At 51.0% G+C, this 27,293-nt stretch overlaps 1 protein-coding gene across 1 annotated transcript; it reads left to right on the top strand.

Annotated features, from left to right (window-relative positions):
- The first annotated feature begins 16,180 nt into the window (after positions 1 to 16,180).
- On the top strand, positions 16,181 to 22,373 carry AQP6 (aquaporin 6). The gene is made up of 4 exons (XM_073318656.1): positions 16,181 to 16,543; positions 17,765 to 17,923; positions 18,338 to 18,418; positions 22,176 to 22,373. The coding sequence occupies exons 1-4, from the start codon at positions 16,181 to 16,183 to the stop codon at positions 22,371 to 22,373; spliced, it is 801 nt and encodes a 266-aa protein (XP_073174757.1).
- The last annotated feature ends 4,920 nt before the right edge of the window (positions 22,374 to 27,293 follow it).

Genomic DNA, 27,293 nt, shown 5'->3' on the forward strand with positions numbered 1-27,293 from the left:
CGGGTTGGGACTGGCTGGGGGAGGCGTGGTGGAGCGGGGTTCGTGTTGGGGCGGGCTGGGGGCTGGAGGGGTCGGGGTTCGTGTTGGGGAAGGTTGGGGGGCGCGATAGGGGCTGGGGCGGGCCGGGGTTCGGGTTGGGGAAGGTTGGGGGGGTGGGTTTGGGGGCGGGGTTCGGGTTGGGACTGGCTGGGGGAGGCGTGGTGGAGCGGGGTTCGTGTTGGGGCGGGCTGGGGGCTGGAGGGGGCGGGGTTCGTGTTGGGGAAGGTTGGGGGGCGGGATAGGGGCCGGGGCGGGCCGGGGTTCGGTTGGGGAAAGTTGGGGCGAGATGGGGGCTGGAGGGGGTGGGGTTCGTGTTGGGGAAGGTTGGGGGGGCGGGATGGGGTCCGGGGTTCGGGTTGGGGAAGGTTGGGGGGGTGGGTTTGGGGGCGGGGTTCGGGTTGGGACTGGCTGGGGGAGGCGTGGTGGAGCGGGGTTCGTGTTGGGGTGGGCTGGGGGCTGGAGGGGGCGGGGTTCGTGTTGGGGAAGGTTGGGGGCGGGATAGGGGCTGGGGCGGGCCGGGGTTCGGGTTGGGGAAGGTTGGGGGGGTGGGTTTGGGGGCGGGGTTCGGGTTGGGACTGGCTGGGGGAGGCGTGGTGGAGCGGGGTTCGTGTTGGGGCGGGCTGGGGGCTGGAGGGGGCGGGGTTCGTGTTGGGGAAGGTTGGGGGGCGGGATAGGGGCCGGGGCGGGCCGGGGTTCGGGTTGGGGAAGGTTGGGGCGGGATGGGGACTGGAGGGGGTGGGGTTCGTGTTGGGGAAGGTTGGGGGGCAGGATAGGGGCTGGGGCGGGCCGGGGTTCGGGTTGGGGAAGGTTGGGGCGGGATGGGGTCCGGGGTTCGGGAAGGTTGGGGCGGGATGGGGGCTGGAGGGGGTGGGGTTCGTGTTGGGGAAGGTTGGGGGGGCGGGATGGGGTCCGGGGTTCGGGTTGGGGAAGGTTGGGGCGGGCTGGGGGCTGGAGGGGGCGGGGTTCGTGTTGGGGAAGGTTGGGGGGCGGGATAGGGGCCGGGGCGGGCCGGGGTTCGGGTTGGGGAAGGTTGGGGGGGTGGGTTTGGGGGCGGGGTTCGGGTTGGGACTGGCTGGGGGAGGCGTGGTGGAGCGGGGTTCGTGTTGGGGCGGGCTGGGGGCTGGAGGGGTCGGGGTTCGTGTTGGGGAAGGTTGGGGGGCGCGATAGGGGCTGGGGCGGGCCGGGGTTCGGGTTGGGGAAGGTTGGGGGGGTGGGTTTGGGGGCGGGGTTCGGGTTGGGACTGGCTGGGGGAGGCGTGGTGGAGCGGGGTTCGTGTTGGGGCGGGCTGGGGGCTGGAGGGGGCGGGGTTCGTGTTGGGGAAGGTTGGGGGGCGGGATAGGGGCCGGGGCGGGCCGGGGTTCGGGTTGGGGAAGGTTGGGGCGGGATGGGGGCTGGAGGGGGTGGGGTTCGTGTTGGGGAAGGTTGGGGGGGCGGGATGGGGTCCGCGGTTCGGGTTGGGAAGGTTGGGGCGGGCTGGGGGCTGGAGGGGGCGGGGTTCGTGTTGGGGAAGGTTGGGGGGCGGGATAGGGGCCGGGGCGGGCCGGGGTTCGGGTTGGGGAAGGTTGGGGGGGTGGGTTTGGGGGCGGGGTTCGGGTTGGGACTGGCTGGGGGAGGCGTGGTGGAGCGGGGTTCGTGTTGGGGCGGGCTGGGGGCTGGAGGGGTCGGGGTTCGTGTTGGGGAAGGTTGGGGGGCGGGATAGGGGCTGGGGCGGGCCGGGGTTCGGGTTGGGGAAGGTTGGGGCGGGATGGGGTCCGGGGTTCGGGTTGGGGAAGGTTGGGGCGGGATGGGGTCCGGGGTTCGGGAAGGTTGGGGCGGGATGGGGTCCGGGGTTCGGGTTCGGGAAGGTTGGGGCGGGATGGGGGCTGGAGGGGGTGGGGTTCGTGTTGGGGAAGGTTGGGGGGGCGGGATGGGGTCCGGGGTTCGGGTTGGGGAAGGTTGGGGGGCGGGATAGGGGCCGGGGCGGGCCGGGGTTCGTGTTGGGGAAGGTTGGGGGGCGGGATAGGGGCCGGGGCGGGCCGGGGTTCGGGTTGGGGAAGGTTGGGGCGGGATGGGGACTGGAGGGGGTGGGGTTCGTGTTGGGGAAGCGGGATGGGGTCCGGGGTTCGGGTTGGGGCGGGCTGGGGGCTGGAGGGGGCGGGGTTCGTGTTGGGGAAGGTTGGGGGGCGGGATAGGGGCCGGGGCGGGCCGGGGTTCGGGTTGGGGAAGGTTGGGGGGGTGGGTTTGGGGGCGGGGTTCGGGTTGGGACTGGCTGGGGGAGGCGTGGTGGAGCGGGGTTCGTGTTGGGGCGGGCTGGGGGCTGGAGGGGGCGGGGTTCGTGTTGGGGAAGGTTGGGGGGCGGGATAGGGGCTGGGGCGGGCCGGGGTTCGGGTTGGGGAAGGTTGGGGCGGGATGGGGTCCGGGGTTCGGGTTGGGGAAGGTTGGGGCGGGATGGGGTCCGGGGTTCGGGTTGGGGAAGATTGGGGCGGGCTGGGGGCTGGAGGGGGCGGGGTTCGGGTTGGGGAAGATTGGGGCGGGATGGGGGCTGGAGGGGGTGGGGTTCGTGTTGGGGAAGGTTGGGGGGGCGGGATGGGGTCCGGGGTTCGGGTTGGGGAAGGTTGGGGCGGGCTGGGGGCTGGAGGGGGCGGGGTTCGTGTTGGGGAAGGTTGGGGGGCGGGATAGGGGCTGGGGCGGGCCGGGGTTCGGGTTGGGGAAGGTTGGGGCGGGATGGGGTCCGGGGTTCGGGTTGGGGAAGGTTGGGGCGGGCTGGGGGCTGGAGGGGGCGGGGTTCGGGTTGGGGAAGGTTGGGGCGGGATGGGGGCTGGAGGGGGCGGGGTTCGTGTTGGGGAAGGTTGGGGGGCGGGATAGGGGCTGGGGCGGGCCGGGGTTCGGGTTGGGGAAGGTTGGGGCGGGATGGGGGCTGGAGGGGGTGGGGTTCGGGTTGGGGAAGGTTGGGGCGGGCTGGGGGCTGGAGGGGGCGGGGTTCGGGTTGGGGAAGGTTGGGGCGGGCTGGGGGCTGGAGGGGGCGGGGTTCGGGTTGGGGAAGGTTGGGGCGGGCTGGGGGCTGGAGGGGGCGGGGTTCGTGTTGGGGAAGGTTGGGGGGCGGGATAGGGGCTGGGGCGGGCCGGGGTTCGGGTTGGGGAAGGTTGGGGCGGGATGGGGGCTGGAGGGGGTGGGGTTCGGGTTGGGGAAGGTTGGGGCGGGCTGGGGGCTGGAGGGGGCGGGGTTCGGGTTGGGGAAGGTTGGGGGGCGGGATAGGGGCTGGGGCGGGCCGGGGTTCGGGTTGGGGAAGGTTGGGGCGGGATGGGGGCTGGAGGGGGCGGGGTTCGGGTTGGGGAAGGTTGGGGCGGGATGGGGGCTGGAGGGGGTGGGGTTCGTGTTGGGGAAGGTTGGGGGGGCGGGATGGGGTCCGGGGTTGGGGAAGGTTGGGGCGGGCTGGGGGCTGGAGGGGGCGGGGTTCGTGTTGGGGAAGGTTGGGGGGCGGGATAGGGGCTGGGGCGGGCCGGGGTTCGGGTTGGGGAAGGTTGGGGCGGGATGGGGGCACTGGCTGAGATGTGCCAGGGCCAAACATACCCCAAAACTACAACTCCCAGGATGCGTCGCTCATGGCGGAAACGACTCGCGCAGAGCGAAGCCGAATCCCCTGGTGTACCGCGGTTGGCGTCCTGACCGCTGATGTGACTTCCTCTTCCAACAAGTTCCGTTTCCGGCGCCAGTTTGCAAACGGAAGCTGTAACGCCAAAAGCGCCTCCCGCCGGAAGAGAAGGCGCCAGGCCCTGCCCTGGCCGCTGGGGGAAGCGGGCACCGGACACTGCCTCTCCCACGGTTCCGCTGGCCCTGCGGTGGCTGATGGGAGGCGTAGGCCGGTGCACACTACATCTCCCAGAAGTCACTGCGGCACGACTCCTTCCCTCCGCCCCCTTCCCATCCCGAGTGGGCCTTAGCTGGGCACAGGGCAATAGTGGGGCGTGTGGATGTACTTGTGGCATCTTAGGTGCTGACTGGCCACTCAACGCCACTGCTGCTCAAAAGGAGACACGCGGTGTAATACCCTGACTGGCCACTGGGTGTCACTACTTCTCCATGGAAAATACGCTCCGTGCATTACCACAAGTGGCTACCTGGTGTCACTGCTGCTCCACCGGAGACACGCTCTGTGCATTACCTAACCTGGACACCAGGTGTCAGTACTGCTCCAAGGGGAACACGCTCTGTGCATTGTCCTGCCTTGCCACTGGGTGTCACTGCTGCTCCAAGGGGAACACGCTCTGTGCATTGCCCTGCCTTGCCACTGGGTGTCACTGCTGCTCCAAGGGGAACACGCTCTGTGCATTGCCCTGCCTTGCCACTGGGTGTCACTGCTGCTCCAAGGGGAACACGCTCTGTGCATTGCCCTGCCTTGCCACTGGGTGTCACTGCTGCTCCAAGGGGAACACGCTGTGCATTACCTAACCTGGACACCAGGTGTCACTACTGCTCCAAGGGGAACACGCTCTGTGCATTGCCCTGCCTTGCCACTGGGTGTCACTGCTGCTCCAAGGGGAACACGCTCTGTGCATTGCCCTGCCTTGCCACTGGGTGTCACTGCTGCTCCAAGGGAAACATGCTCTGTGCATTGCCCTGCCTTGCCACTGGGTGTCACTGCTGCTCCAAGGGGAACATGCTCTGTGCATTGTCCTGCCTTGCCACTGGGTGTCACTGCTGCTCCAAGGGAAACATGCTCTGTGCATTGTCCTGCCTTGCCACTGGGTGTCACTGCTGCTCCAAGGGGAACACGCTCTGTTGCTGGAAGGGAAGCACACTCTGTGCAAGACCCCGACTGGCCACTGGGTGTCACTGCTGCTCGAAGGAAACCTGCTCTGTGCATTACCCATTTTGGCAGGAGACACACTGGGCTTTACCAAAACACACACACACCAAGAGGTGTGTGAGGGTCGGGAGATGATCGTCACCACTCCAATTGGTGGAGCAACACACAGGGTAGTCCCCCAACTGGCCAGCAGGGGTCACTGCCTCAATATGGGTGGGTGAGGGACTAAATGGAGGGCACAGCTTCACTTAGACCACCCCATGCAGTTTGTGTGTGTGTGTTTGTGCGCATGTGTGGTGCCGTCAGGTGAGACAGTGCCGTGTGTGTGTCCGTCCATTCCCGCCCCCTCCCCCATTTGGTCAGTGATCCCTGGTGGCTATTTCACACTTTCAAAAAAAAGTCAAATGCCACTGTCACAGAGTAATTTTATTTAACATAGAGCATTTTTCATTAGCAATGTAGAACCCTTGCCTTGCCAAGCATCTGCCCAAGCTGGTGCAGTCACTGATGACAGAAAACACCCCAGAACATACAGACCCAAAGGGAAGCAGTTTTAATGTGAAGCAATGAGATGCTGCCTGAAGAACGTAGTGAGGGGCTGTAGGGAAGCAGATAAAGTGCAACTAACTACAATGGGGAAAATCATAATCCACCAGGGTGAAAAACTGACTCCACTGGAGTGATATATACCAATGTGATATATGCCATCATGTGCTAGCAATTCCCCTGTGCCATGTACATTGGCCAAACTGGACAGTCGCTACGCAGAAGAACAAATGGACACAAATCAGATGGCAAGAATTATAACATTCAAAAAACAGTTGGAGAACACTTCAACCTCCCTGGCCACTCAATAACAGACTTAAAAGTGGCAATTCTTCAACAAAAAAACTTCAAAAACAGACTCCATTGAGAAACCGCAGAACTGGAATTAATTTGCAAACTAGACACAATCAAATTAGGCCTGAATAAAGACTGGGAGTGGATGGGTCATTACACAAACTAAAAACTAATTTCCTCATGCCTAATTTTTCTCCCTGCTGTTACTCACACCTTCTTGTCAACTGTTTGAAATGGGCCACCCTAATTACCACTTCAAAAGTGATTTTTTTCCTCCTGTTGATAATAGCCCACTTTAATTGAATTGTCTCGTTAGAATTAGTAAGGCAACCCCCATCTTTTCATGTACTATGTATATATATCTTCCTACTGTATTTTCCACTCCATGCATATGATGAGGTGGGTTTTAGCCCACAAAAGCTTATGCCCAAATAAATTTGTTAGTCTCTAAGGTGACACTAGTACTCCACTGGGAAATCAAACCAGCTCCAGCGAGCCTGGGATTTCCAGAAATTCAGGATTGGAGCAAGAATTCTCCCCCTCCTGTTCATTGTCTGGCAATTTCCAGGGAAGGGCAAGGTTAGTGAGCCCTGCATGAACACCCCAGCCCACTGTGACCAAATGCACCCCTGTATTCGCACCCTACACATTGTGGTAACAATCTTTGGAAAAAAATATGCCTTATGAGGTAGCATTTGAAACTCAGTGATCAATACTATCATGGTGAAATGGCTGTAGCAACAGTCTGTGTAATGTTATGAACTACCCCCCCACCCCCACCCCCGGGTGTTAAAGGCACAAGTTCCAAGTAGCCTGATTAGGTGGAACTGGTCAAGCAGGCCTGTCCTAAAGAAAGGGGTCTGTGTTTGCCTCAATTTGCATATCAGCTGTAAACAGATTCCACAGAGGACAAGAGGGAGAAGACTGAAGCAGTATACACAGGTGAAAAGAAACAGCACAAAGCCTCCTTCCTCCACCTAACTCCATGTCTCCTTGCTTTCAGCAAGAAAGAACTTTACCTTAGGTGAACACTCGGGAAAAATACTTTTCAAAGGGTGACCAAGCTATAAAAGTGAATGGCAAAAACACACAAGTTGTCTCTCCCTACCGATCTCCCTTTCACCTAAGATGGTCAGAGAAACAGCTGTTGGACCCTGGAAGCAGATCCTGACCTGAGAGTTTGGGCAGCAATATTACTGGAACCTGTGGAAAGTGACTTCACAAGCCTAGTTTGCTAAGTTTAGAAATGATTTTATCTTTATTTTTCTTCTAACCATTTCTTATTTGTGACAGACCCAGACCAGTGGGGTACAGAAGTCTGATAGAAAGCAAATATGCTGGCCACTGGATGAATAGCTTTCTGTTCCCTGAGTGACCAGAGAAGAGGCTGTACTAGAGCAATCAGGAACCTGCTAGAACCAATTAAGACAGGCAAGCTAATTAATACACCTGGAGCCAATTAAGAACATACTAGAATCAGTTATGGCAGGCAGACTAATCAGGACACCTGGTTTAAAAAGGACCTCCCATTAGTTAGCAGAGGGTATGCAAGGAGCAGGGAGTGAGAAGGCATACTGCTGGAGGACTGAGGAGTACCAGTGTGATCAGGCTTTAGGAGGAAGATCCTGTGGTGAGGATAAAGATGGTGGTGGAGGGAGGCCATGGGGAGGTAGCCTGGGGACTTGTAGCTGTCACAGCTGATACAGGAGACATTGTAGACAGCTGCTATCTGCAGGGTCCTGGGCTGGAACCCGGTGTAGAGGGTGGGCCTAGGTTCCCCCCAACTCCTGATCGGACACAGGAGGCGTTGACCTGATCTGTGAGCAACACCAGAAGGGAAGGCCTAATTTGGAAAGGGATCTGGTGTGGTCCCTGACCCCCGTAGGTGGGACAACAGAGACTGCAGAGCTAGTTCTCAGTTTCCTCCTGCTGGCCAGTGATGAGGTTGGCTGAGTGAATGGCAGGTTTGAGCCTGTAGCAGAAGAGGCCAAACTGAGGGCTGCCGTGAACCTCTGAGGTGAGCAAATGTGCCAAAAAGCGCAGGACCCACCAAAGCAGAGGAGGAACTTTGTCATGTATTTTAATGCCTCATTACTTTTATTCACTTAAAACCTCTCTTTGTAGTTCAGTAAACTTGTTTTATTCTTGAACCAAAATTAATCCAGGGTTGTGGATTGTAAATCCACAAAGTGACAGATTTGTGTGTATTGACCTCCTAGAGGTAAAACAGACCTAATCTATCTGTCCTGTCCTGGAGAGGGCTGGACAGTGCACAGCACGTTTGGGGGTAAAGGTCAGGACAGGGAGTGTTAGGGTCACCCTGTATGTGGTAGCCCACGTCTGATGGAAGCCAAAGCATGACTGACAAGTTGCTGGGATCAGAGTCGTAGCCATACACACAGTGTTCCCAACACAGACACTTGGGGGAGAGTGGGGGAGCTGCACGCTGACAGGCTGTTCATGAGCTACCCAAGTTGGGCTACAACAGCGAAGCATGGTGAGGCACCCCCATTGCAGGTCAGGTGACACAGCCCCACACAAGTCAAGATTACACCCTAGAACATCATACCTGGCTCATAGTAAGAGCCTCCCCCCCACTACTGTAGTGTTATAAAACACTCCCCATCAGAATCTGTTACTTTGCTGTTGAGGGCGGGATGGTGAGCGGAGTGGCTGACGGAGCAGAGCAGTTTACGGGATGCCTAGAGCAGCCCATGGGGTAGCTGGCAGAGCCCCATGGAGAGGTGGGGTCATCAGCTTTGACCATATAAGGTGCCCCTTAACTGCCCCCCAGGTCTGATTTCCACCCAGGTCGGGAGGTAAAACTCTGCAGATAAACTTTTGAACTCGTCTGTCCCCGGTCAGGGCAGCCCCATTTTGGGTTGTTGGACTTTTGGGACTTTGGGTGATTTTTGGGTTGCTGGACTCAAGAACTAAAGGGAAAGGACATGCCCCAATTTGCTTGGGGTGGGTTTTTGCTCATGGGTTGTTATGAATCCTGTTGGTGGTGTTTCCCCAACATAATGCCACATTGTTCTCTCTGTTATTAAAAGGCTTTTTGTTACACTCAGAATATGTGCTTGCGAGAGGGGAAGTATTGCCTCTTGGAGGCGCCCAGCAGGGGTGGTATATATTTGTCCCAGGTCACTGGGTGGGGGCTCGAGCCAGTTTTGCATTCTGTTATTGGAATGGAACCCCTAGATACAGAACCCAGCCCTTGTTGCTGCCAACTCTGACAGGCAGAAGGGTTATATGAAATTTCACCAACTTTAAAAAATGTTTCCAAAGATTTTAGGTATAACAAAGGATTTTATATCCTACTAAGGTACTGATTTTGCTGGAGGGTTCTCTTAAAATTAGTTCATCAGATAGTCAGAAGTAACTCTTTGTCTTGCTATCTGGAAGAAAAGGGTGGTTGTTCCTTAAAGGAACCTCTTCAATGGGGTGGGGGGGGGGGTGAAGGGAGAAAGAGGTGGACAGGAAGACTTTGGAAGCAAGTTTTTTTTTTTTTTTTTTTTACTATAGTAATTAGAATAAGAAAAGGAGTACTTGTAGCACCTTAGAGACTAACCAATTTATTCGAGCTACAGCTCACTTCATCGGATGCACACTGTGAAAAGTGTAGAAGATCTTTTTATACACATAAAGCATGAAAAAATACCACCTCCCACCCCACTCTCCTGCTGGTAATAGCTTAGCTAAAGTGATCACTCCCCTTACAATGTGTGTGATGATCAAGGTGGGCCATTTCCAGCACAAATCCAGGGTTTAACAAGAACCTCTGGGGGGGGGGGGGGTAGGAAAAAACAAGGGGAAATAGGTTACCTTGCATAATGACTTAGCCACTCCCAGTCTCTATTCAAGCCTAAAGTTAATTGTATCCAATTTGCAAATGAATTCCAATTCAACAGTTTCTCACTGGAGTCTGGATTTGAAGTTTTTTTTTTTTGTTGTAATATAGCAACTTTCATGTCTGTAATCGTGTGACCAGAGAGATTGAAGTGGTCTCTGACTGGTTTATGAATGTTATAATTCTTGATATCTGATTTGTGTCCATTTATTCTTTTACGCAGAGACTGTCCAGTTTGACCAATGTACATGGCAGAGGGGCATTGCTGGCACATGATGGCATATATCACATTGGTGGATGTGCAGGTGAACGAGCCTCTGACAGTGTGGCTGATGTTATTAGGCCCTGAGATGGTGTCCCCTGAATAGATATGTGGGCACAGTTGGCAACGGGCTTTGTTGCAAGGATAGGTTCCTGGGTTAGTGGTTCTGTTGTGTGGTATGTGGTTGCTGGTGAGTATTTGCTTCAGGTTCGGGGGCTGTCTGTAGGCAAGGACTGGCCTGTCTCCCAGGATTTGTGAGTGTTGGGTCATCCTTCAGGATAGGTTGTAGATCCTTAATAATGCGTTGGAGGGGTTTTAGTTGGGGGCTGAAGGTGACTGCTAGTGGCGTTCTGCTATTTTCTTTGTTAGGCCTGTCCTGTAGAAGGTGACTTCTGGGAACTCTTCTGGCTCTATCAATCGGTTTCTTCACTTCCGCAGGTGGGTATTGTAGTTGTAAGAATGCTTGATAGAGATCTTGTAGGTGTTTGTCTCTGTCTGAGGGGTTGGAGCAAATGCGGTTGTATCACAGAGCTTGGCTGTAGACAATGGATCGTGTGGTATGGTCAGGATGAAAGCTGGAGGCATGTAGGTAAGAATAGCTGTCAGTAGGTTTCTGGTATAGGGTGGTGGTTATGTGACCATCGTTTATTAGCACTGTAGTGTCCAGGAAGTGGATCTCTTGTGTGGACTGGACCAGGCTGAGGTTGATGGTGGGATGGAAATTTTTGAAATAATGGTGGAATTCCTCAAGGGCTTCTTTTCCATGGGTCCAGATGATGAAGATGTCATCAATATAGCGCAAGTAGAGTAGGGGCGTTAGGGGACGAGAGCTGAGGAAGCGTTGTTCTAAGTCAGCCATAAAAATGTTGGCATACTGTGGGGCCATGCGGGTACCCATAGCAGTGCCGCTGATCTGAAGGTATACATTGTCCCCAAATGTAAAATAGTTATGGGTAAGGACAAAGTTCAGCCACCAGGTTAGCCTTGACATTATCGGGGATAGTGTTCTTGACGGCTTGTAGTCCATTTTTGTGTGGAATGTTGGTGTAGAGGGCTTCTACATCCATAGTGGCCAGGATGGTGTTATCAGGAAGATCACCAATGGCTTGTAGTTTCCTCAGGAAATCAGTGGTGTCTTGAAGGTAGCTGGGAGTGCTGGTAGTGTAGGGCCTGAGGAGGGAGTCTACATAGCCAGACAATCCTGCTGTCAGGGTGCCAACGCCTGAGATGATGGGGCGCCCAGGATTTCCAGGTTTATGGGTCTTGGGGAGTAGATTACCCCAGGTCAGGGTTCCAGGGGTGTGTCTGTGCAGATTTGATCTTGTGCTTTTTCAGGGGGTTTCTTGAGCAAATGCTGTAGCTTCTTTTGGTAACTCTCAGTGGGATCAGAGGGTAATGGCTTGTAGAAAGTGGTGTTGGAGAGCTGCCGAGCAGCCTCTTGTTCATATTCCGACCTAGTCATGATGACAACAACATAAACCAGTCGGAGAACACTTGAATCTCTGGTCACGCAATTACAGACATGAAAGTTGCTATATTACAACAAAAAACTTCAAATCCAGACTCCAGCGAAAGACTGTTGAATTGGAATTCATTTGCAAATTGGATACAATTAACTTGAATAGAGACTGGGAGTGGCTAAGTCATTATGCAAGGCAATCTATTTCCCCTTGTTTTTTCCTACCCCTTCCCCCCACCCCCCAATGTTCTTGTTCAACCCTGGATTTGTGCTGGAAATGGCCCACCTTGATTATCATACACATTGTAAGGGGAGTGATCACTTTAGATAAGCTATTACCAGCAGGAGAGTGGGGTGGGAGGAGGTATTTTTTCATGCTTTATGTGTATAAAAAGATCTTCTACACCTTCCACAGTATGCATCTGATGAAGTGAGCTGTAGCTCACGAAAGCTTATGCTCAAATAAATTGGTTAGTTTCTAAGGTGCCACAAGTACTCCTTTTTCTTTTTGTGAATACAGACTAAGAGGGCTGTTACTCTGAAACCAGTCATTAGAATGTGTCTTTTAGATAAGGGTGGTCTTTTGAAGGATTTGTGTGTGTTTAAAAAAAAAAAAAAGTCTGAAAAGGCAAGCATTTAAGGCTAAAGAGGATTGTGAATCTAAAAATCTATACAAGGATTTTTTTTAGAGATGTGAATTTATAATCTTCAACACACTAATAATTTATTCAGAACATGTCAGTCTACAGGACTTTAGTTTAAAATTTGCTTTAAAAATATTTTATTAAAGTAATGCACAACTGTTTTTCTCAAATTCAGAAACTGACAGTATATACCTGGGGTTTGGCAAATGCCTGTTAAATGGCTTCATTACCCCTTGAATGGCTCTTTAACAGTTTCAGTGTTGTGCTAATAAGTCTGGCAGGCTGCCACAAGTACTCTTTTCTTTTCACTTTTAACTACTAGATTCCCTCCTGAGGAAGACTCACCAGGTTGCAGCAGCCAGCTGAGGGAGCCTGCAGGAAAGGATAGAAAGTGAGATGGGTGGACACTAAGACCCAGTGGTGCCCCAAATTTTCAGGTGCCCTATGTAGCTGCCTATGCCTAAAGACAGCCCTGCCTACCCCTCACCTCATCCTAACCCTAACCTAACCAGATCCCCAATCTTAATCCCTATCCTGACCCTTTCCCTCAACCTGAAATTGCACCTGAAACCTCAGAATGCATATTTTATGCAATGGTTATTAGACTAGGGTGTAGGATTTGCATACATGGGTATGTCACAGGGAAGTTGTCAACCAATGAACGGCAAGTGTGAGGCTGGAAGACAAAACTAATTGCATCAGCCATTTAGTATCAAATTGTTTAGGACTGTGGGGAAATGGCAGCATAAGGTGTAAAAGTATAAATATTTATCCCAGTTCCACCTGCCTTTCCCTTTTCTCCAACTCTTCCCCCACCCATAAAGGTCATTTGTTTAAACCTCTGCCTATGAGTGATTAGACTTGCTTGGCAAAGGCACCCAGAGCAAGTTCCCATATTAGTGAGTAGGGGGCTCAAGCCAAAATTATAGAGAATCTCGTAGAAGACGGACTGACCTTTGTTACTCTTGGGATGTTAGCAGAAGGATTAGCTCCCTCCCCTCCCCCCTTAAAAATATCTCACTTGAGTAGATAGAGCAGTGAAAAATGGGAATGCTGGAGGGGGGAAACCCAAAGACAGCAGCACTAGGTTTAGCACAGGAGGACCAGGAAGCAAAACTGACCAAACTAGTTTCAGGGTTTGGTTTACTTCCTTGTTATCTTGTGATGAAAGTTGTGCTTACATTTTTTCACCCTTCAAATGGTTTCATTTCTCCTTACCACTACCACCCACCACTTCTACTTATAGATATTTCCCAAAGTTCAGGCAGGTTTGGATCCTAAGTTTTGATTCTGCTTTATATATGCAGAAAAGGTTGCAGCATTGTAGCCACAATGATGCCAGTGGTGCGGTAGTGCCAGGACCCACAAGATTATGGGAACCCAACCAACTGGAGCAGCACTTTGCCTGGTGTCACAATGCTACTCACTCAAATTTGGCCCCACCACCTCTACTATGGTAGGGGGCAGTAGGGCTAAATTTGCCTGAGTGGATTTGCAAGTTGGGGCATGGAGTCACAGTGCCACTCAAATTTGGCCCAGCTGCCCTTAATTATGATGAAGTGTCCAGGCCAAACTTGAGTGGCACTGCAAGCCCATGTATTAGGTGACAATGCCATTCATTGCTCAAATCTGGGGGCTGGCCATGGGCATGTGCAGAACCTCAGGATAGCTAGGAGCAGGAGGAACTGCCCAAGTTCAGGATGAGAGCAAAGTGCTGAGTGGGGGATGAGTGGACAGGAAAATCCCGGAGCTGGTGGAATGAGTTCTGGCTGTGCTTTGGGGAGTGAGGGTTTGGGGGAGAGGGTGTTATGGGGGGGGGCATGAATGAGTTGTGGGAAAACAGAGGATGTTGGGACAGGGGGTAGGCTGGGGGCTGGGATGTTGGGGTGCCTGGGGGCTTTTGAGGACTATGACCTGAAATTGCGATGGGGTCCCTAACCTATTCTTGCATCAGTGCACTTTGGGGCCTTATTACACCAGTGATTCTGAGAAATAACCATGCCAATTCTTGAGGGCGGGTGATATGACTCAGAAAATAGAAATGCCAAGTTTGAGGATGTAATGGATTAGTCTGGTTAGGTGACGTTGAAGGCAAATGTCTTACAAACTTTATTATGTTATTACTTAAAACCAAACAGAAGGGTTTTTTTGTTTGTGTTTTTTGTTTTTTTGTTTTTTTCCAAAGTTTCTCATCCTGTCTTTCCTGATCACTACAGCCCTACCAAATTCACATGCATTCTTGTCAATTTCACAGCCAGAGGATTTTTCAGTTGGTCAATTTCATGATGTCTGATGTTTATATCTGAAATTTCACCCTGCTGTAACTGTGGAGGTCCTGACCCCAAATGGGATCATGAGGGGGGTTGCAAAGTTGCCACCCTCACTTCTGTGCTACCTTTAGAGCTGGGCTCTGAAGGTAGCACCCTCCCAGCTTCATGCAGTTAGAGGAGCTTCCTGGAGGTGGGTAGGATCTCCCCCATGCTTCAGGGAGTGTCCCAACCAGGGGCTTCTAGCTATTAGTCCAGGCCAGGGACAGATTAAGGCAGGGGCCCCTGCCCAATTTGGGGGGCCCCCAGAAAAAAAGGGTGCCCCAGCCCCAGAGAAGCCGCAGGGCAGAAGCTCCTACCGGGTCATCCTGAGACCTGGCAGGAGCTGCAAGGGAAGAAGCCCCAAGCCCAAGCTGCCCCTGCTCCGGGTGCAGCCACCAGGAGGAAGCCCTGGGTTTGGTGCCGGAGCAGTGGTAGGAGCCGCAAAGGCAGAGCGGGGGGAGGAGCTGCAAAGGCCAGAGCCCAGGCTGCCCCAGCTGCAGGAGGAAGCCACACCTGGACCTGGAGCTGTGGCAGGAGTCGTGGGGTTAAATGGAAGGCCGGAGCCCAGCTCCTGGGCTGCTGCAGCAAAGAAGTGAGGGGATACCACCTTCATTTCTGTGCTGCTTCTGGAGGTGGGTCTGATCTCCCCACCAAGAGTAGCCATGCAGGAGAAGGACAATTCCTGTCCCTCCCCAGCATGGCTGGACTAGTAGTTAGGATTCCTGGACTCCCAGCAGCAGGGGAGATCAGATTTCAGGGGGCAGGGTTGATTTCACAGTCTGTGACATGATTTTCATGGCTGTGAAATTGGTAGGGCCCTACTGATCACTAGCGCCAGATTCCATCAAAGGCATCATGGGAGTTGCAATCTGTGTTCTGTACCTCCAGAATGCTGCTCCCCACCAGTTCCCAAGCATTGTGGGAGTTGCAATCTCCAGCTTGCAATCTTCCCCTCCCCCAACCTCCTGCAGCTACCTCATCCTGCTCCCTCCCATTCCCTTGGTCACCCCACAACCCCCCAGTCCCCCAAATTCTCCTGGGTTTCCCAGTGCCTCCCAACCAACGGCGCACCCCCTCCTGAGTCCCAGCCCAGCCTCTCCCAGTCCTCCTTGCTCCCCCAGCCCAGAAATACCCACCCAGCCCAAGGGAACTCCACCCTCCCTATCACCCCATCCTGAACATCCCCAGGCCCCTCCATCTCCCTCTCTCCAGCTATTCTTATGCCCCTCACTGCTCCACCACTCCAACTTGCCTGAGTCCATCCTCAACCACATCATCCCACCTCACTGCCCCATACCTTCCTGGTCAGCCTGCTTCTTAATGCCCCACCCAGGCACCCCCCCACCATATTTCCCTCAGGGTTCCCCCAACCACCAAACCCATCCAGCCTCCTGCCCCACCATGAACTCCACTTATAAAATCTCCCACCTACTTGAGCCCCCCATTCCCAAGCAACCCATTTCAAGCCCTCCCCAATATCCACAAGGCTCCCCCATCCATATGGTCCCTCCCACCCCAGCTCCTCCACTCCCTCACCCCAGTCCCCATTATCTTCTCCTCTGACTGTCCATTCCAAAACCCCACAAACCCTGTGGTGGGGTTTGGGGGAGGGTGTGCACTGGTCTTGGTCTGTGTGTGAAATTCCAGGGTCCCCACAGGAGTTTGTCTGCCCTGCCTATATTACACTAAGATGACAACCCAGCAATGAAACACACATTTCTGAGGTTCAGAAACTGGGTTAAGTCTAGTACTGGGAGCTAAGACCCTGGGACAGTGGGGAGTGGGGTGACGAAGGAGCATTGATGTGTACTGAACTGGGTAGGTCTAACACATTCCTTCACTGAAGAATTTCCAGGTTCTGGATTTCCTGGTCCTGCCCAAGTTTACAAACTTACTTATTTACATAGTGTTTCCTCAAATATTCTCCAGTAAAAAGGAGCTCCAGCATTAGAAACTCCCTCTGTCCCTCTCACTGTTGGCCTCATGAGAGGATGTGGAAGGAGGTGCTGTCTGTGACCTTTTATCGGGCTGTTTTCTCAGAGTTCCTAGCCACCTCCATCTACGTCTTCTTTGGCCTGGGCTCAGCCCTCCACTGGCCCTCAGCCCTCCCCACCATCTTACAGATCTCTATTACCTTCAACTTGGCTGCAGCTACTGTGGTCCAGATTGCCTGGCATGTCAGTGGTGCTCATATCAACCCAGCTGTGACTATGGCCTTCCTGCTTGGCTCTCGTATCTCTCTGGCAAGAGCTGCTTGCTATATGGTTGCCCAGCTGGCCGGAGGGATCGCTGGAGCAGCCACGCTGTATGGAGTGACACCTGCAGAGGTCCGAGGAAGCTTAGCCATTAACACAGTGAGTTCTTCACCTCTCTTTTTGGTAGTGCTGATGAAAGTGAATGACCATTAACATTGCTATGAGCCAGACATGTGCAAGCTTCCCAACCACACCTCTTCCGGTCCCCTCACTCTTTACCTATGTGGCCCCCCTGCTAGTCCAGGCTTGGGTTAATATGTAGTGACTGATAGCAATGTCAATGCCCCTCAATCCTGACCTGAACCCCGCTGCAGGAGGAGAAACAGCCAACCATGCTGAATTATGTTGTAATTCCTAAATTAGGAGGCCAGTGCTGTGGTAGGTATGAATTGAGGGGGATTTGTGATAAAAATCACTGCCATCTGCTCAAGATGGAAACACAAATGGGCTGATCTTTACAGTGAAACCTGCCAAGTGACCAGCTAGAAATGAATGCTCAGTACAGGCAGGTTTTTAGATACAGGTCAAACAAAACTATACTAGATACCTCATGAATCTATGTCTATTTAAGTCAAGCCAAAGAAGTGGCTAGTGGAAGTGCTTACCCTTAGTAAAGGCTTGTGCATGTACTAAGCATTTATTACTGTGACTCTCACACTTTTACAGATGAGAAGTGAGGCTCAGAACAAGGAAGAGTCACCCAAGATATCAGAACAACTTAATGGACTCCACAGATAGGACCTACAGCTGAGCATTCCTGCTGTTTACATATGTTTCAAATAATTTCCACGCATTCCCAGCTAAGTGGATTTTAGTTGCATGAGTACTTGCCTTCCTCTCTGCTTTTTCATGCTCCCAGCAATATAGTACCTAAACCATAAGGAACAGATTTTCAAAAGAGCTCTGCACCCTAGAGCCCCCATGGTTCTCAATTGATGTGCATGTGTAGAATTCTCCATTGTTCTCAATGAGAGCTGCTAGATGCTGAGCCATTCTGAAAATCTGTCCTCAATAGCCTATGAAAACTGGTTACTACTGTTCCAAAATCTGCTGTCGATGCCTGATCTGTACATTCTGTGCTTATCATTCCTACACTCGGTCAGTTGGTACTGCATGGCTCCAAAATTAAGGAAACAAACCATGAAAGATCCCCTTACCCCCACTGTTATACTTAAGTCTCCCAGGAGCTTGTGTTACTGCAGATGCCTGCTTTTGAGGTGGATTGTGTGAGGCAGCAGCATTACCTAGTGTGGCTGGTGGGCAGAAGTCAATGGGCTGCTGTGGTCTCCTAAGAAGTCCCTTTGCCATCCCTTTCCCCAGGTGCGGAGCAACATCACTTCTGGACAAGCAGTTGCTGTTGAGCTCATTCTCACCTTTCAGCTGGTTCTTTGTTATTTTGCTTCCACCGACAGACACAGAAATGCCAACTCCCCAGCCACGTTCATTGGCCTATCCGTTGCTCTGGGACACCTGATTGGGGTAAGCTTGTTAGGCACTGCATAAACCATGGAGAGGTTTATACCTAATGGAGCGCATGCTTTTTATTTGTTTCTAATCAACCAATTCTAAACACCCAAGCAGCGCTTTTGGGAGGCAGGAGGAGGGCAGGAGTGCTGGCTGTGGGGAAAGCTTATTGTTATGCCAGGCCCAGTATCTCCCAGTACAAGATGCTTGCTGTGGGAGGAACTCCCAACTAGGCCAATTCCAGGCTTCTCCCATCATACAGCAATAATGACTAAACTATAAATTAGTAGAGAGAGATTTGTAAATGTCTAACTGCCTAAACTACAACCAGAAAGATATGACAAATCAAACATGAGGTTCATTTGGACTTCATTCATCTTTAGACCATGTCATTTTCCTTATACTTTCTTCCCCATTTCTGTTTACTAGATCTACTTCACTGGCTGCTCCATGAATCCTGCAAGATCCTTTGGCCCTGCTGTCATAGTCAATAAGTTTACTGTTCACTGGGTAATATCATTTGTCCTTTCCCTTTCTGTCCCAGGGGTCTCTACCATCTCCAAAATACCTTGGGTGAGATGTTGAAATTTGGCCTTATTGCACCCCAGGTTTCTAGGAGCTCCTTATATCAATGTACTGAGACCAACACTGAGTAACATGGGTTGAACATTATCAATTATGTCTGCACTGAATGTGATCAATCCAGCACTTACTAAATCCCCAACTCCTTCCCCATCAGGCACTGGGCTCAGTGTAAAGTCTGGGAAGGACACATAGGAGTCAGCCTCCTCTTTAGGTTTCAGAGTAGCAGCTGTGTTGGTCAGTATCCGCAAAATGAAAAGGAGTACTTGTGACATAAGCTTTCGTGAGCTACAGCTCACTTCATCGGATGAAGTGAACTGTAGCTCACAAAAGCTTATGCTCAAATAAATTTGTTGGCCTCTAAGGTGCCACAAGTACTCCTTTTTTCTTTCTCTTCTTTAGATGTTCCAAAGACCTGGAAGGGAAGGTCCCCAGAAGTCTGAGTTAGCTGGGTGTACCACTTTGCAGGCAGGGACCAAGTTGTCTTCATCTTCTTGTAATCAGTCAGTATTTCACTGTTAAGGGGCTAGCCACACCTTTTCCCCCTCCCACTATCTGGTCTGTGAGTGCACCACGTTGGGTGTTAGGCCTCTTGCTCTCACTTCTCTTGGGGTGAAAGCTTGTGATTCTTCTACTCTTAGCTCAGGGTCCCTTGTATACCAACTGCTTGTTGCCACATAGGGCTAGTTCAGTTTAATCACCTGCTTGTGCCTCCCTTCAGGAACCCATGATCAGTGACATTGACCAACAGGCCTCTTAAAACAAAGTTGTTTTTTTATGTAGCAGTTGGAAGAAACATAAGAACAGCCATACTGGGTCAGACCTATGGTCCATCTAGCCCAGTATCCTGTATCTGACAATGTCCAATGCCAGGTGCTCCAGATGGAATGAACAGAACAAGTAATCATCCAGTAATCCATCCCCTGTTGCCCATTCCCAGCTTCGGGCAAACAGGCTAGGGACACCATCCCTGCCCATCCTGTGTAGTAGTCATTGATGGACCTATCCTCCATAAATGTATCTAGTTCTTTTTTTGAACGCTGTTATAGTCTCAGCCTTCACAATATCCTCTGGCAAAGAGTTCCACAGATTAACTGTGCATTGTAAGTAAGAAATACTTACTTTTGTTTGTTTTTTTTTAAACCTGAAGCCTATTAATGTCATTTGATGCCTAGTTCTTGTGTGGCAAATGTAAACACATCATGATTTTATAGGCCTCTATCATATCCCCCCAGTAGTCAAAGGTAAATAGTGATACTGGAAAGGGCTCCAGTTCCACTGCCTCCACAGTTCTTGGCACCAGTTAGCTAGCCTCCCTCACCCCCAGCTATAGCTGCCAGTGTCTTGGCACCATCTTTAGTTTGTGTCAAGGGCTTCTTCCTCCAACTAGAGTGCTTCCTATTGAATGTTCTCAGTATGGGGGGGCACTTCTCCATTTTGACTGGGAAGGAAAAGGGGATGGAGCCAGGAGTCTTTGCAACAAGGTTTTCAGTACTGAGGTTGACATGGTCAGTGTGACTGATTCCCCATGGGGTGCCACCTGGAACTGGGGTACCACTGAGCCCTCTGACCCACCAGCCTGGGCTTCTTCTCACACTGTGCTGCTGTGACAAGCTGCAAAGCCCTCCCAGCTTGCACTTTCACCAGCATTTACACAGGTAGGGACACACCCAGCTGCAGTTACATGCAGGCTCTCTAACCACCAGCCTAGGACCCCAGAGCAGTACCATCCTGCCCTGGTCAAACTGTGTCCAGTATATGGGTTTAACAGCTGGTCTGCCTCTCCCTCAATGTGAAGAGGACCATGCATGCTTGTGGTATCCAAGATGAGATTTTTTTTCCCCAGACTCCTTAGTCAAACGCACACTGGTTTATATTAAAACATAAAATAAGTTTAAGTGTTTATAAGTGATTACCTAGTAAATAAACTCAGTTTGTGGTTCTGTTTAACATACTAGATAAGTAGGATATGAATTAGCAAATTCTCACTGTGAGTGATAAACAGGCTGTCAGATTCTTAAGGCACAAACTGCCTTTGCTTTGCAGCTTGGGTCTCCCAGGTTTTCATATACAGGCTGTATAGTCTGTAAGGTGGTGCCACAGGACTCTGCCACTTTTACAGATCCAGACTAACATGGTTACCCTGCTGATACTATATACAAGCTGAAAGAAAAGGAGTACTTGTGGCAACTTAGAGACTAACAAATTTGAGCATAAGCTTTCGTGAGCTGAATGCATCTGATGAAGTGAGCTGTAGCTCACGAAAGCTTATGCTCAAATAAATTGGTTAGTCTCTAAGGTGCCACAAGTACTCCTTTTTTCTTTTTGTGAATACAGACTAACACAGCTGCTACTCTGAAACCTGTCATATACAGGCTGGGTTCTTGCTGTCAGGACCTCAGTTGTGTACTAAATGCAGGTACTTTGAGGACAGTGGGGTATACAGTCACTAAATATTGTACTTGAGGTCCATATTTTTGAGATTTGCCTGTTGGGAACCCACCTGGGCAGACCAGAGACAATGAAAGTGTGGGAGGGTCACTCTGACAATGCATATTTACTGAGGTGGGGTAAGAGGCCCTCACAAAAACTGAGGAGCAGAAGCAGAGCTATTATATGTTGCTGTGTTATTGTGGGGCTTTTTTGTGATAAGGCAGCTGAGGGGATCATAAGTTTAATTCTAGCCAAAAAGGCTATGGGGAGGTAAGGGGTGTGATTCTAGACAGTGATTTCACATGGAAATAGAAAACAGAGCCGAGCAGCAGCTCTAGTTACCTGAGCAACAGGCAGAGTAAAGCAACCCTTGGATTCACCCCACAGGGTACAGTTTGTAGCAGAATAACAGCAAAGTGAGAGCAGTTGCATGCACCAGGCTGAGAGCAGAGGAACTCGCACCAACCCTGTGTGTCAGAGTAGGTGTTAAAAGTGTAAATATTTATCCCAACCTGCCTTTCCCTTTTCTCCAATCACTCCCCCACATAAAGGTCATTGGTTTAAACCTTTGTGCTTGTGAGTACAGACTTGCCTGGCAAAGACACCCAGAGTGATTACAGATGCCTAGAATATTGGGTTGGGGGCTCAAACTAAAACTGAAGAGATGGCCCTAAACTAAGGACCCAGGCTTTGTCACTGCTGCTACATTGCAGAAGGGTTACAAACCCCATGGCCTTTGACTCCATAACTAGCAGTTGGCACAAAACACCTCACTCCACTATACAGAGGGGCATAAAAGGCCCCTCCTGTCTGTCCAACCTGTCTGTCTAATTTATTGGGAGGAAATGGCCACCCCTCAAAAAAAAAAATCAATAAAAAAGAGTGAAGATGTAACTTCACCAGTTCAAAATGTTAGTCTGTCAGCCACAATGAAGGTGCAGTCTTGCTATCACAGGTGGTAAGAGGGAACTGAAGGAAGGGCAGGCTTGCTTCACCTTCTAATCCTTTGCACAGGAGCATGAGGAGGCAAAAGGTGCATTCGCAGCCTTGCCAGACACTGAAAGTTTTCAAGCTTATACACATGGAATACAGGCATACCAACATTGAGCTCCATACTGACACACATTCAAAGAATGTAAGTTATTTGGGGCTACAATCATTGCCTAGCACAATGGAGTCCTGGCTTCTAGGCACTATCACCATACAATAAATAATTAATATGCTATTTGTCTCCCTCTCCCTATCGCTGCAGATTTTCTGGGTGGGCCCTATGACAGGCGCAATCCTTGCTTCTCTGATGTATAATGTACTTCTCTATCCTGACCTGAAGAGTATTTCACAGAGGCTGGCAATTCTAAAAGGCACCTTTGACATGGAGGCAGAAGATATGGAGGAAGCAAAGCAGAACAGGCAGCCTGTGTCATTGATCAATGTCATACAAAGGGTTTAATCACACAGCATCCCAGAGATAAGTGGGTATCTTCTGAATAGGCCTGCAGTCTAGAGTTGGCCAGGTACCATCCCATGAGCTGGCAGAGCATGATGATATTTGATGGTATCTGGTGGGTGCAGGATCATGGTAGGAAGAGACCTAAGCACAGACAACTTGTGCCTTGGGAGTGGGAGGATGTAAAGGGGAGGACACATGATTTCTTCCCCCCCCCCCCCCGGGTCTCCTCCTGGAGAAACTTCCAGCCATCTCCCTGGTCCAGGGCAGCCAATCCTGCCAGCTCCTGTGAGGGCTGGGGCCACAGCAGCAGGGAGCACATGCCTTTGGAGAGGCCAGGGAATCTGCTCCCAGCACCTTCCCCAGTGACCCCTGAGCCCAGTCCAGGGACCGCTGCGCTCTCCCCACCTCCCTGGAGTTACCTGGAGGGGGGGGGGGAAGGGGGAGACGCTCTGCCTCTCCCCTACCCCAGCACATTCATCCACTGTCCCTGGCAGCAGGGCATGGGCAGGGAGTGGGACAAAGCTGCTTCTCACATGGCTGAAGATGGCTGCTCAGGGTCACTGCTCTGTGCAGTGCAGTGGCTGCCTAAGAGAGCCTGGCTGGGGAGTCGGTGGCTGCAGGTCCGCTCCTCGCTCTGTCAGGATTTTCTAAAAAATAGGGCAGGGTGAATTTTGTTGCTTAGGAAAATTTAAAAGCTAATCAGGGAATGCTACTGAGTCATTCTATTTAGGACCTCAGGCACCGTTTGAACCATGTGTTCCTCTCCCTAATAACAAAAGGCCAATGGAGTACACTGTATTTATGAAGGCTGGGCTCTAAGCCCCATTGGTTTAATGGAGAAACCCACTGCCATCATAATAAAAAATGACTGGTCCCTTTCCTGAGCTTGTGACTCTTGAATTTACTCTGGGTATTTCATCTTCCTGAGAAACTTGAAATCCATCATAAATACAGTTTGTTGAGCAGTGAACCCACTTTGTCACTCACTGCATCAGGCTGTGGATACATTTTACAATGCACACTTCAGTCATGTACTGAGCATCTTTAATGAAGGCTCTAAATTGCCATGAGCTAACTACCTATAACTATTAGCAATATAATTGATCAATAATTTAGTAAATAAGATTAATGTATCAACTATGTCTGCACAGCATTGACTGAACACCCTCCTCCCTGCCAAATCCTGCTCCAACATGCATGGGGCTCAGTTTAACACCTAAGGTGGATTCTCAAGAGTTAGTGTTTTTTTTGTATGATCTATGTCCCCATGACATTATAGCCAATATGGGAGTTTTGAAAGCTTAACCAGGCATTTCACTCATTTGTGGGAGCCCTACTAAACCAAGGAATTTCCTAGCCCTTCTCCTCCAAGGCTGTTCTTCTCATAGCCATGAAACAGGGAGCAAATGTCTGTCAAGAGCCCTTGATGGTTTCTCTTCTACAGGGCTGGTCAAGCCAGCAGAGTTCAACAGCCATTGAATGATATTCCATTTGCTGGCAGTTTACATTTCCTTTGTTTGTTTTTCTTGGAATCAGTTCTCTATTTATAACTTTGTAAGTAAATTATTTTGCAAAAGGCTTTTCAGAGTTCTTTACACTGCCCCTAAAAACCTGACTACTAATATGATCAGACCACTTCTTATGCCAGAGGATAGATGAGAGAGCTAGAAAGTGTATAGGTACATCCCCTTACCACCAGCAGGCCTAGATCTACAAAAGGACTTGGGAGCCTAGAAAAACACCGGAATAATGAGATCCACAAAACCTGAGTCAGGTGCCTGGCCCCCTGCACAATGACTGGGGGAAGACAAGCACCTAAGAATGGGATTCACAAAAGCCACCATACAAAGCGAGGCACTCCCTACATTAGCCAATGGGAGATGCCAACACACAGGAGGATTTGTCCTAAACCTCACTCCTGTCATGAAGTTAGGCACACAAGATGCAAGTACATGTGACTGTTTGGATTGCCAGATGTCCAGTTTTTGACCAGAATGGTCAAAAAGGGACCCTGGCAGCTCCAGTTGGCACCACTGTCTGGGCCATTAAAAGTCCAGTTGGTGGTGCAGCAGGAAGCTGGGGTAAGGCAGGCTCCCTACCTGACTTGGCCCCATGTTGCTCCCGGAAGCAGCCACCAGGTCCCTACAGCCCCTAGGTGCTTGGCAGCCAGGGACTGGGAGGCTCCACACACTGTCCCCCACCCCAAATACTGGTTCTACAGCTCCCATTGGTCACAGGGGCTGGAAACCACAACCAATAGGAGTTGTGGGGGGGGGTGCCTGAACCCCTTCCTGCACCCCAAGCCCCTCATCCCCAGCCTCATCAGAGTCTGCACTCCCAGAGCCCATACCTCCTCCCACACTCCAACCCCCTGTCCCAGCCTAGAGCCCTCTTGCACCCCAAACCCACTCATCATGAGCCTGCATCCCTAGCCTGCAGCACCCATACCCCCTCCCACACCCAAACCCTCTGCTCCAGCATGGTGAAAGTAAGTGGGGGGGGGGGGAGAGCAACAGGGGTGGGGGAGGGCTTGGAGAAAGGGTGGGGTGTGAGCAGGGCCTCAGAGAAGGAGCAGGGCTGTTCAGTTGTGTGTGATTAAAAAGTTGGCAACCCTAAGCAGCAGCAACTACTCGCCATGTACAACCACAACGCTGGAGCCAAGCAAGCTGAGGCCTACAACTCCCAGAATGCCTAGCAGGCCATAGCAGCTGCTGTGTGATTCAGCCAGCCCAGCTAGAGTCTGAGGGTTGGGTAACAGCTGCTCCGATCCATGTGAGCATGTACTGCAGATGCCCTGTGGCATCCAAGCTGTGATCCGCAGATATCCACACCTGTGGATTTGCAGAGCTCTACGTACACCATCCTCCCTGACCCTTAAAAATCCTAGCTCCCATTCCTTTGTTCTAACCTCTCTAGACTACCTTCCTTCCCCTTGGATCATGCTTGCCCATAGCTGTATATTTTACAAACCAAGTAGCAAAACTGCCCATATGAATCTGGCTCATTTGATTTGTTTTATTGATTGATCACTAGCAGAGGAACAGATGACATAAGCAAAAATTGCTCCTCTCACAATTCTCAATTTGCTTCCCACTGTTTTACTTCTCATGCCTTCTGTTCAGACATCATAATGATGCCAATAATACTTTGCACATCAATTGCTAATAATACTTTGTGAAGCCAACTAGTTAAGCCTCAGAACATGACTTACTCCTCTTTGTTTTATCCACCTTCAAGCTTGTCTGGTTCTTGTGAGCATTTTTAAAATCAAAGTTCCTCAGATATTTCTTCAGGCTTTCTGGGATGCTTCTTCTAAGTGGGAAAGTCTAAGCATATTGTGTCCAGATTGCACTACTGAGAGAGCAGAGCCTTTAACAGACCCTTTGTCAGAGCCACCTCACCTTTGTTTCATACATACAACTGTCTATTACTGAAGAATTTCTCTTTTCGTCATGCTTTCCAGTCTTCCTGACCTTGCTATTTCCTCATGATTGCTGCCAATTTTAGACACTAACAAAATACTAAGAGCATTAAATAAGATACATTTCTCCAATAAAATGGATGTCTTGTATTTTTTCCACCAAGATACAGAAGAGAGAAGAATGAGAGAGAAAAGGTCTGTCTGGGTAATAATTACCTTGTAAATCTTTTTGTCTGAAGCTCAGCAGATGGCAAATATCCCCTCTACTCAGAACTTTAATGGTCAAGTTTTTATTGCCTTTCAGGATATTTGCAAGAGCTTTTTTATGCAATTTTTACAAGGATTTATATACATCAGAATGGAGCATAAGCATACAGGATTAAAAGGATGCTTTCCCCCCCCCCCCAAAAAAAAAAAAAAAGCTACCAGCAGAAACCAACTGGACCTGACAGACTTCCCAACTGCAAGGTACTAAAGATGTGTTGATTTGTTACTACCATTTTTAAACGAAGTCTGTAACAAAGGTTTAGGGAGGCAAATTGTGTTTAAGGGAGGGTAATCTAGATTACAGCAAGGGACTGGAAAACTATGTTTCTATTTTAGGTACTTGTATAGATACTATGGTAATAGGAATTAAGTATTTCACAGTTAATGTATTTATCTTCATACTACCCCTATTTTACAAATAGGAATGGAGGCACAGAGAGTTTGTCTACATAGCAACGCAATACCCATGGCTGGTCACATTAGCAAGTGCAGCTAAAAGGGGAAACACTCTAAAGCTGCTCATCTCTAGGGTGACAAAAGTAGACACATAGGGTGTCTATTTTAGACATCCTCTGTGACAAAGTTCCTCCTCTACCTTGGTGGGTCTTGCGCTTATTGGTGGATTTGCTCACCTTGGAGCTTCACAGTAGTCCTCCGTTTTCATGAACCCACAGTCCAGGTCAACTCCTCCTATCTCTGACCAGGAGTTGGGAGAATTTGGGGAGAACCCAGGCCCGCTCTCTACTCTGGGTTCCAGCCCAGGGCCCTGTGGAATGCAGCTGCCTAGAGTGCCTCCTGGAACAGCTGTGCAACAGCTACAACTCACTGGGCTACTTCCCCATGGCCTCCTCCCAACACTTTCTTTATCCTCACCGTAGGACCTTCCTCCTGGTGTCTGATCATGCTTGTACTCCTCAGTCCTCCAACAGTCCGCATTCTCACTCTCAGCGACTAGTGCCTTTTGCTCCCAGCTCCTCACACACACACCACAAACTGAAGTGAGTTCCTTTTTAAAACCCAGGTGCCCTGATTAGCCTGCCTTAAATGATTCTAGCAGCTTCTTGATTGGCTGTAGGTGTTCTAATCAGCCTGTCTGTCTTAATTGTCTCCAGAAGGTTCCTGATGGTTCTGGAACCTTCCATTACCTTACCCAGGAAAAGGGACCTAATTAGCCTGGGGCTAATATATCTGCCTTCTATTACTCTCCTGTAGCCATCTGGCCCGACCCTGTC

Source organism: Lepidochelys kempii, chromosome 20 (genome assembly GCF_965140285.1).
Source record: "Lepidochelys kempii isolate rLepKem1 chromosome 20, rLepKem1.hap1, whole genome shotgun sequence".
Classification (NCBI taxonomy): Eukaryota; Metazoa; Chordata; order Testudines; family Cheloniidae; genus Lepidochelys; species Lepidochelys kempii.

What these genes read in the sequence shown, in the direction of transcription:
- AQP6 (XM_073318656.1), top strand. Translation starts at nt 16,181, where the DNA reads ATGTGGAAGGAGGTGCTGTCTGTGACCTTTTATCGGGCTGTTTTCTCA. An exon ending in GAAGCTTAGCCATTAACACA is followed by an intron (nt 16,544 to 17,764) that starts GTGAGTTCTTCA and finishes CCCTTTCCCCAG; the next exon opens with GTGCGGAGCAACATCACTTC. An exon ending in ATAAGTTTACTGTTCACTGG is followed by an intron (nt 18,419 to 22,175) that starts GTAATATCATTT and finishes CTATCGCTGCAG; the next exon opens with ATTTTCTGGGTGGGCCCTAT.